Here is a 10,389-nt window from a genome sequence, read left to right on the forward strand (position 1 = left end):
TCCTGTTTCGGTTGAATTCAACGAGGATGGAGCGAAAAGCTGGCGGGGGTGACGGAGGTGGAGACTACGGGTTAGATGGTGAGAAGGAAAGGGGATGTTGGAGGGGAGAAAGCCTGCCGAGAGGATAGAGGAATGAGAAGTAGAAGGGGAAACCCTGGGCTGGAGGTCGGAGGAGCAAGGAAAAAGGAAGGCAGAGCGGATGTGAGTGGGAAGGAGGAGACAAAGCGGGTGTGAGCAAAAAAGGGATGAAATGAGCTGGGCGGCTTACGAGCGAAAAGAAGACAGCTTATCGAAAATGTAAAGAGGTAAGAGTGAAGGAGATGTAGAAGGGAAGCCGAAGAAGATGTAGAATTCGAAAATGAAGTGAAGAAATATAAATTCAAGAGGACTGATGGTGGTGCAAGAAAATGAGACAAAATGGTGAGCAAGGCTAAACAAAAACTAAAGTGAAAAAGAGAAGAAAAGTAAAGATGTGTATGAACCAAAAGAAAGAGACAAATCCTGGAAAACTCGAAAAATTGAGAGAAGTGCAAATAGCGGGAGTGAAAAGAAACGAATGGTTGGTAGGTCACTCAACAAGGTGGTAGAAAATTGAAAATCTATGAGAAGCACAAGAAGAAGGTGAGGATGAGTGAAAGGGAGTGAAATTCCAAAAGAAGAAAGGAAAGTAAACAGATTTGAGCAATTTAGAACTTGCTAGTTCAAGTGCTACGAAATACCAGCCCCTCAATGATTTTGCGAGTATCTTTCGAGATGAATACTTGGTTAATAATTGAATCATTTTAATACGTAGGAAAGGATTCAGACAATTACTGAGAAGATCAATTCCTACTGTCACCCTTTAAAATTCTTTTTCTGTGTTTTTATTTTTGGAAGCGGGAAGGATAAGATTTCAATCGCTTACCCTGTCACATAGAATCTCCAAAAACGATTGATCGATCGGGACTGAGCGATTATTCGACGCGCGATTAGAGACGGCGCGCATCTTTTCCATATTCCCGATCAATAATTGACGTATTCTTCCAGGATGGTAGAATACATGTCGGTAGAAGCTGTGAAAGTTGTGGCGGAGTCGGACGAAATATTGCCAGCGCCTTGATCAGCCTTGGTCTAAATGCTACACGGTTAATATCCGTGGTCGGTAACGACCAGGCTGGGGAAGCTATAATTAAAAGTCTAGGAGATGGTGATCAAACGGTCGAACGATTGTCAAATATGAACACAGCTAGGTATGTATACTTATCCCTTCCCTTGCTAACAATCCTGTTCGTATATAGCGCGAAAATGGATTCATTATTATTTTATTTATAAATTGATTATTACAACTATTTTTATTTTAAGGTGTACCGTAATAATTGACTATAAAGGCGAATACCGCTTCGGAATCGGCGAAATGGATGCCTTCGCTAGCATAAGTCCAGATTTGGTGAAAAAATATCGGTCCGTCGTAGAAAATGCTAGTTTTATTATCCTTGATGGTAATTTGCCTCACACCACGATTCAATATGTTTTGGATCTTGCAACATCTTCGAACATTCCAGGTAAGTAATACCCTTTACACATTATAATCATTTTTTTCATTTATTTATTGAAATATTAGTCTCATGTGTTCTCCAACTATGCAACATTAAAAAATTATACAATATAAAATGGTAGTTGCGCAAATATACAATAAAATTCGAACTTGCAATACAAATATCAAAATGATAGCGATTCACTTATCACTTTTTAATTATGATAGTTGCAATGTGTCTAAAATTATATCATAGATAGCTATACATAGTCTTCTTATTCTAAAAAAAATACATCTCTATAAAAAATGGACGGAATTAATAATATCACTTCGAACACGCACATGCGTACTTTACAACATCGCGTAAAGATAAATTTTAAAGGCAGATTTTTGGAGTTTTCGTTTTTCAAACTGTAGCAGATAGCTTTAAATGATTCCTCTGCAACCATAATGCTTTTTAAATACTATGGTTCGAAATAAATTATATATATCCATCTCTATGTAGTCCTTGATGACTCTGTGGATTGGGTTGCATTTGCATAACTAAATTATCAGATTCTTTGCGCAATCTATAACCAGCTTTAGCATCCAAATACAAAAAGAATGCAGCTAACCAATGAAACATAAATGACACAACTGCTAAAGCATATGACCAAGATAAATGATTATAATTTGGATACATTAACCAATCTCTGCGCCAACATTGCCCTCCAAATATTGATACTGCTAAGAACAACAGAGTACCTAAAATCACAAAAATAATTTCAGATATATATATACTTTTCTTATGTTATTAAATATCAATTTATATTTACCTGTGGCTGCACAACATAAAAAAGCAGTTGTAGAGAGAAGCCATTCATATTTCAATACAAATTTCAAAGGCCAACGAACTAAAGTTAATGCAATCACAACTTGTGCAAAAAATGAGAGCAGAAGGGCAAGTGTTACAAATGTTTGCACTACCAATAACCATCCTGGTAACAGCCACTCTCGAATCACATAATATTCTTCAGAGAATATATGGTGGCATCCATCAAATTGTTTGTCAAACTGATAATATGGATATCTAAAATTTTCAAAGCAGTATTCCCACAGTCCCATGTGTTTAAAATTGCTAAAAGTTTCTTGATAAGACTCGATCCAATAGGGGCTGAAAGAGAAGCATTTAATTATGTATCGTTCATTAGAATGTTATATTGGTCTTGAACTTTTATTGCACAACAATTTTTGAAACTAATTACCTCGTAAATGCCATTACCAATAGCAAACCAGCGATGTATGTGATCGCTCCACCAAAAACTACGGCATCTGAGTATATAAAAAGTTAATGAAGGTTAAACATGTTTCTGAATTAACACAATGATATAACGCAACACGCTTACTTGACGCACGATGATATTCTTTTTTATCGACAGACATGTCGATCGTTCGTTTCTTAAGTAAAATTGATCTACTGCAATAAACAGTTTGTTTATAAACTTTAGGAAACACTAATCTTCGACTGTTGCCACACCTTTCATTGCTTCAATATTCCAACAATGAATTTAATAGATGCGCCGTAGTAGGGTCTAAACTATCGTGACTATTTGAACTTCGCCCTCTTTAAGAATAAATCATGAGCGCCACCTGAACGGAGTTAATAATACTAAGTTTTCCGATGTATGAATTTTATAATTAATGACTTCTCTCTTATAAATTTATTTAAACAGTACTGGGTATTTCATTGCAAGGAATAATGTATTAACAACATTTTTTCAACGTTTATTTTTAACATTTTTATTTAAATACAAGTATTTTACAAAAATTTACTCATTTTGCTATTTGAGGAATGTATAATACTAAAAAGAATTTTTAAGGACGGAATTATACATTTGTAAACTGTAAGTCTTAGGACATTTGTTACATATAATCTACTGCTGGCAGTTAATATTTACATCATAGAATTACATGATATTGAACAGTTATGATATGTAAGAAGAAATACTCCTTTCATTGAATATACCAGATATTATTATTTCCTAAGTCTTACTAAAATAATGGTCTTTCTAATATATTTTCTATCAATTTTGATAATTTTAAAGGCACTTGTTAAAAAAAAATGAATACTTTAATTAAGTGATACATAAGAAAAGTAATTAGTATCTAATATACATATTCTACACATAGAAAGTATTAATACAAAAATACAAATTTTGTATTATATTTTACTTTGTATTAAAAGTAGTTGAAATCTTACCTTATATTCTATACAATTCATTCTACTACGGAAAATAATATCAAAGATGGACGGAATAATATTACAATATTTTGATATTAAAGTATTGTGCAAGTCTTGTATAAAAAAATATTTCAATTATGTACGAGATTCAAGTTGGAATCTTGTTTGAGATTCTTTTAAATATTCCCGTTTCTTACGTTGAACACTAGCTTCGACAAGAAAAACTATACCTGCTATGATGGTCAATACACTACCTATAGCTGCCATTATAAAAGACCAACCAAAAAAATTATTCGCATGCCCTGGCATCCAACCTTCTGTATTTCCAAAACAGGCAAATATAATTACTGCCAATCCACCACTTATACCACCAATTAGTAACAAATATCCAATTGTCATGATAAGTTGTACATATCGTTTTTGTTCTGGATCACAACATAAAGTAAACAATAATACTAATCCAAATGACACAAGGCTCAACAGGAAGCACAAAGTAAAGAAAAATTGTGTTGCTATCATAAATGCTGTAACAAAAAAAAGTTATTGCTGTAAATGACAAACAATCATTTTAACGCAGAAGATGAAAAAAGCAAAACTTACGAGGTAAAAGAAAGCCACGAATATCGGAGTATCCTGCAGTAAATGGATCATAAACCCATCTACAGCCAACAAAAAAGCGCCGAGGCGCGTCCATTTCTTGAGGATTTGGTAAAGATCTGAAGCAATGAGTCCAAAGACCCAATTTGTCAAGTTTCGCGCCAGTGATACGATAATCACTCACTAACCATGCTGGTGTGCCAAATGCAACGCAAACGCAGACTAAAGCAACGATAAAAATACCGACACCAACATTGCCGGAAAAGGTTCTCTTCTTCATTATAAAGAATCGTTTTTCAAACTGTGGAGATCACGACGCAAAACAGAGTCTGCGACAAATGATACAAATCTACTGATACAATAAAAATCTCACGGTATAAACCACACCCAAACACTACGTTATATTGTGTGTAGTGGCCATGTAGCATACTGTCTAACCACTCTAACCTAACCTTGTAAAACCATGAGTATCCCACGAGCCTCAAACTAGCAGTTGTTACAAGTAAAGGGTTCTCAATCAGCCGTTGAATAGTTTAAATATTAATCGTTAAAAATACTATTAAAAAATATAAATTTAAAATTTTTAATTTTATACATTATTTATATAAGATCGATAATCTTTAATTTAATCGTGTAGGGAAATGTAAAATAACGTACGAAATATGAAGATAGAAAACAGTAGTTTATGCTTGAGAACTTCTATGCAAATACTCATTATAAGAACATTACATCATTGATGTTTCACCTTAATTATTTTTCTTTGACGTTTGTGGTATGTGCTCTAATTATTTGAACAAAAAAAAAGTAGTTATAAATATAGACTTGAATACTCTTTATGTTAAAGGTGACTATTGAAAATAACGTTTTAACGGGAGGCTCATTCCATGTTCTTTCAATAATTTCAGAAGACAGGTTCTAGATTTGAGAACAATGACTCATAAAAAATGTGTCACACTTATTTCCACAATTATGAATAGCTTGACTCGTTTTCATATGAAGTGTTGTCTAATGTAATTGGGAAGCGACAGTAACATGTTTTCGAGGTGTGATCGATGTAGTATGCGAAATTGTAGAAGTCGCTGATTAAAATAGGAACTAAACTGGGTCAACGACTTACTCCTGACGTCGATCTTCGTACACGCAATCTTAGTCGTAACTCACGTTGAATTATTTCCCCCGATAGTAAAATAGGTCACTGGCTGACCGTATTTGTTCTTTGCAATTTAATTATTTTTCCCATAGATTTCATTGATCGAAATCTTCGTAAGATACGCAAAACACGAAGAGTCTGTTAAAGGAAAATGCGAAAACAAGTAGCAAATCTTAAACAAATTAGTTTATTGCTTCAACTTTTCATACATTTTTTTTTTTTTTTTATATATAAAAGAATACAACAAATATACAATATTTGTTTTTAATAAGGCCCTGCAATGATTTTAGTTACAGAACTAATACTATTCTTATTTACAGACTCTTAGTCTCTTCTCTAAATCTCTTATTTCTATGGACGGATTTATAACATTAATTATTCTAAAAAATAATTAAATGCACAATTTGTGTGGTAAAAATTCTATCATAAGAATAAATATAATATGTCCTTTGATTGTAGGCTCCTTCTTTTTAAAAGCTTTATAAGTTAATAAGGACAGTTAAATGCAATGTAAACACTACTTATGACAATGGTGAATGTACATATAAAAATATATAAAACGGTCTTTGAGTTTAAAATAAATCTTTATAAAGTGTGTATAAACTCATAAAGGAGCCTCATGCAGATCTATGATAATCCAAATAACTTATGGAGTTATTTATATTATTAATGAAGACTGTAATTAGATAGTAGTATGTGCCTTTTGTTCTTCATTTATTGTTCTTGTTTGCTTCTTTTTATGTCTACGTCCTTCAATTAAGAAGAGCACACCAGCTATGACCAAAATAAAGCTACCAATTACAGCTAATGCATAAGACCAACTAATCTCATTATGTTCCCAATTAGGCATCCAATCTCTACCATCTCCTCTTGCACCAAATATAATAACTGCTATAATACCACAGATTCCACCTAATATCAAATTTGAACCAGTTGTCCATAAAAGTAACTGATATTTGTCATGGTGACGCGAACAACATGTATATAAAATAGTTAAGAAGCTTCCTATCAATAACAAAGTGAAACACAACGTGAAGAAAAATTGTGTTGCAACAAAAAAGTCTGGCAAAAGAATATCATGAATTATATAATATTCTTCTTCAAAGACCCACCAACAACCATAAAATTTGGTATCATATAAGTGATGAGGTTGTTCAAATCCTTGAAAACACACCTGCCACAAACCTATAACAAATAAATTGTTGTGCATGTCAAAAATAAATAATAAAACTTAATGAAAAAATATATTAATTATTACATAATATAGGAGAATTCAAAGCAAATTACCAATTTTAATAAATTTCGGATTTTCCAATTTTCCGTCTGTTTCAAGCCAATTGGGTGTGGTGAACGCGATCACTATAAAAACAAATGCAACTACTGTGCATATAACAGCAGCTTTACCATTTCGAGTTTTACCCATTATTATGTCATTCAATTTTCAATACAATATTACTGTAATGTTTAATGCTTTATCAACAAATAACAAAACCTTGTTTTTCTTTCAATTATAACGTGCAATCACGCTGAACACCTACACACACACTCACATTTCCAATGATACAAAATCTCAATAGATGTCCATCCATACGGACCACTTTTATTGCTTCACGGGAGCGCCATATTGGAACATTTAATTTCTTTGGCGGGTTCTTTTAAATGACGTTCGAAGTAATGTAACCGAAATGCTGTTTTTATTTTAAATATCAAATAGTAATGAGAGATTTTAAATTATACTTTATCACATTCTATATGTATGTAATAAAAATTACTTTATTTTTAGTTTGGTACGAACCTACAGACGTGAAAAAGGCTACAAAAGTTTTTGAAGCAAACTCACGGTGGCAAAATGTTCTGCATTTTATATCTCCAAATAAAAACGAATTGTCAGCTATCGGAAAATATCTTGGTATTAAAGTACCCGAAAATAAGCAAGCCATGGATATAGAAGAAGTAAAAGTAATCGCAGAACAAGTAGCTAAATTTATTCCAGTAGTTATAAGTACATTAGGATCACAAGGAGTATTGGTAAATATTTAACGATCATGAATAATTAAAAAAAAAGAATCTAATTAAAAACTAATATTTTTTTGTAGGTTATTCGTAAGGCTTCAGGAAATGATCCTTTTTATGATAAAGAAGGTAAATTGATTGTAAATAATATAATAACTTCTCGTTTATATCCGCCACTGTCATATACGTCCGAAGATTCGAATGAAACATTTAATGTAAGCGGTTGTGGGGATTGTCTTACCGCTGGTATAATTTATGGTATTCATAAAAATCTAAATGAAGTTGATTGCCTTTCTTTAGCTTTAAAGGCTGCTGCCCTTTCTTTAACATCGTTAGATGCAGTACCTGCTTCACTTTCATTATTATGCAATGAAGTAAAGTGTTAACGATATATTTCCGAAACTGTATATTTATTTGAATTCATATTCCTAATAGAAATTTACATTTTATATTTAAAATTTGTACAAATTATTTAAATCTACATAGTATTTATCATTTTATTTACATCTATATGTCTACATATTAATTTCTAATCCTTCTAATTTCTAAATTATGTATCTGTTTTTTATAATCTTTATTAAGTTTAAGTGGACAGATGGATTTCAATAAATAATTAACATCTATTTGTCTTTTTTCTCCCACTTAGCAACAAATTCTTTAACATTAAACTTTCGTTTACATCCTTCATAATTCATGTATCTTATTTTGCCAAATATTTCTCTCTCTGGCCAACCATGATCATGAATACCACATATGGACCACATACAACCTACAGAAAATAATTAATATGTATTAATCTAACACTAAATATGTATAACATGTGTAGTATGTACTAAACTCACCAACATATCCGTTAGGATCACAACCATCTATGCTGTACTTATTATTTAAGTAATTAGCCCATTCTAAGGCATTTTCAGGCATCGCAGACCACTCTAATATTTTCTTTGCCCAATACATTCTTAAAAAACCATGCATTTTTCCTGTTACTACCATTTGATTTTGACATGCATTCCATAAATCATCATGTGTCTTTGAATTTTCTAATTGACTCAAAGAGTACAAATACTGTCTTTTGTCTTTCCTAAAATCAGTGACACATTAATATAAAATATACCTAAGACATATAATGATCTAAATAATAAATAATACCGATGTTTATTTAATGTCTCTATTGCCCAAGCATAAGCACCCTCTAAAGTATCATAGTTTTTATTATAAAAACAAAAATTATCGCTGAGTTCGCGTCGAACAATAGCCTCCTCCATAAAAGATTCAACTGACTTTGGATAGTGTTTTTTGTATTCTTGTAATTCCAAAATACAACGTTGTACCGATATCATACCAAAATGGTACCAAGGAGATAAGTCACTAATAGCATTCGATAAAGGATTATTACGTTCTCCAGCATACTTTTTTAAGCGATTTTCAAAAAAATTTTCTAGCTCTTCAATACCACTTTTGTATCCTGGCTGAGCCCATGTAATTTCATCTACTGATGTATCTACTTTTATATTTTGTAAAGCCATTTCCCAATCATTTCTTTTGAACTTCTCTTTTGCTGTGTGTGGATGTTTTATAACAGGTGAAAATTCTGTTAAAAATTCTTCCAATTTTGTGTTTATTTTATTTCTAATTGTCCTAGCTGAAAATTCTTGTTTTGAGGATGCATCCCAGCAGGGTACAATATTATGTGCATCAACCTTTAAGAAAAAATTGAATAAAAAAATTATACATTAACTTCTACATATTCCTAATGTAAATTTTTATTAATGAAATTATGTATCTTAGAATTGTATTTACTTGACAAATAGGAATATCTTTAGGAAGATTATTTTGTATATCTTCAAGCCGTGACATAGGTAATTTTAATGGATAAAAGTCTGTAACTACTGCCCCCATTTCATATTTTTTTATAAATTCAAGAATGGTTGTATGCGATTCACCAAGCAATAGATGAAATTTTATATTCAATGTTGCACATTCTTGTTCAACTTCCATTAGTCCCTTTAAGAGAAATTTATAATATCGTATTGATGCATCAAGAAAGTTTGGCATTAACCAAAAACATATATGAAGTGGTATTTTATTTTTTAAGGCAGTTTTCTGAGCAAAGAGTAGAGCCCAATTATCTGAAAATAATACGTTTGTTTAATACCTATATTTATCAAAATTGTGATCTATAGATCACTACTTTACCTTGTACTCTGACATCACGAAACATCCAATATAAGATTCCTTTAGATCCATTCTTAACATCATTTAAATTATTTAAAAGACGAACACGTTTTTTATTAAACTTAAAGGTCATAATAGAATCAGCAGCCTAAAAGAATGTAAACACAGGATTTTAATAAATATTTTTATGAAGCATTTGATGTGTAATTTATTAAAGAAAATTTACATTACATTTTTTCTGTTATTTTCAAATTTTGTTAAGAGATTGAAATTTTTTCTCCGTTTGGATGGATTCAGTTCACTATCCATATCTTAATAAAGATACGTTGTTTTTACCTCGCAGTATGAAATCGTTAACAAAACATTAATATTTATTAGAACATAATAGTCTATAAAACTGTAATAAATATAGTGATAATACGTTTCACAAATTTTGTATTCAAAGAATATACATTTACGACAATTAAATCAGACGATGCAATAAAATCGTTTTGCGCATTTGTATAAAGTACACACATACATAAACTATAGTTGCAATTTATCTAGTACCTAGGTAGATACATCAAACTATTATTCATCATAAGGATTAGATGTATAATTTAAAATGAACCAATGAACTTCAGATTTTGTCTTCATTGCATCATAGACCTGAGAAGTAAGATTCATGATTGGTTATGAGCGGTTATGAGCAAGTTCTAATACTAATTTCATTTTGCT

The 10,389-nt window shown here is 31.5% G+C and overlaps 5 protein-coding genes across 5 annotated transcripts; 1 reads left to right on the forward strand and 4 right to left on the reverse strand.

Annotated features, from left to right (window-relative positions):
- Nucleotides 1–75: 75 nt before the first annotated feature.
- On the forward strand, nt 76–8,034 carry LOC143187255 (uncharacterized). The gene is made up of 5 exons (XM_076391345.1): nt 76–201; nt 1,027–1,229; nt 1,342–1,541; nt 7,265–7,509; nt 7,578–8,034. Exons 1-5 carry the CDS (start codon nt 76–78, stop codon nt 7,878–7,880), a joined length of 1,077 nt encoding a protein of 358 aa, XP_076247460.1. The 3' UTR covers nt 7,881–8,034.
- Nucleotides 1,569–3,029, reverse strand: Pck (Claudin superfamily protein pickel). Its single transcript, XM_076391388.1, has 4 exons — nt 2,899–3,029; nt 2,758–2,824; nt 2,329–2,666; nt 1,569–2,257 (listed from the first exon to the last, which is right to left on the reverse strand). Exons 1-4 carry the CDS (start codon nt 2,933–2,935, stop codon nt 1,995–1,997), a joined length of 705 nt encoding a protein of 234 aa, XP_076247503.1. The 5' UTR covers nt 2,936–3,029; the 3' UTR covers nt 1,569–1,994.
- Sinu (claudin family member sinuous) lies at nt 3,318–4,717 on the reverse strand. Its single transcript, XM_076391390.1, has 2 exons — nt 4,335–4,717; nt 3,318–4,258 (listed from the first exon to the last, which is right to left on the reverse strand). Exons 1-2 carry the CDS (start codon nt 4,609–4,611, stop codon nt 3,870–3,872), a joined length of 666 nt encoding a protein of 221 aa, XP_076247505.1. The 5' UTR covers nt 4,612–4,717; the 3' UTR covers nt 3,318–3,869.
- Nucleotides 5,638–7,024, reverse strand: Kune (claudin). Its single transcript, XM_076390623.1, has 2 exons — nt 6,769–7,024; nt 5,638–6,666 (listed from the first exon to the last, which is right to left on the reverse strand). The coding sequence occupies exons 1-2, from the start codon at nt 6,902–6,904 to the stop codon at nt 6,164–6,166; spliced, it is 639 nt and encodes a 212-aa protein (XP_076246738.1). The 5' UTR covers nt 6,905–7,024; the 3' UTR covers nt 5,638–6,163.
- Nucleotides 7,921–10,105, reverse strand: LOC143187285 (deoxyribodipyrimidine photo-lyase). The gene is made up of 6 exons (XM_076391386.1): nt 9,904–10,105; nt 9,694–9,820; nt 9,298–9,626; nt 8,647–9,197; nt 8,337–8,578; nt 7,921–8,263 (listed from the first exon to the last, which is right to left on the reverse strand). Exons 1-6 carry the CDS (start codon nt 9,979–9,981, stop codon nt 8,115–8,117), a joined length of 1,476 nt encoding a protein of 491 aa, XP_076247501.1. The 5' UTR covers nt 9,982–10,105; the 3' UTR covers nt 7,921–8,114.
- Between the last annotated feature and the right edge of the window lie 284 nt (nt 10,106–10,389).

The sequence above is a fragment of the Calliopsis andreniformis genome, unplaced genomic scaffold, assembly GCF_051401765.1.
Source record: "Calliopsis andreniformis isolate RMS-2024a unplaced genomic scaffold, iyCalAndr_principal scaffold0022, whole genome shotgun sequence".
NCBI lineage: Eukaryota > Metazoa > Arthropoda > Insecta > Hymenoptera > Andrenidae > Calliopsis > Calliopsis andreniformis.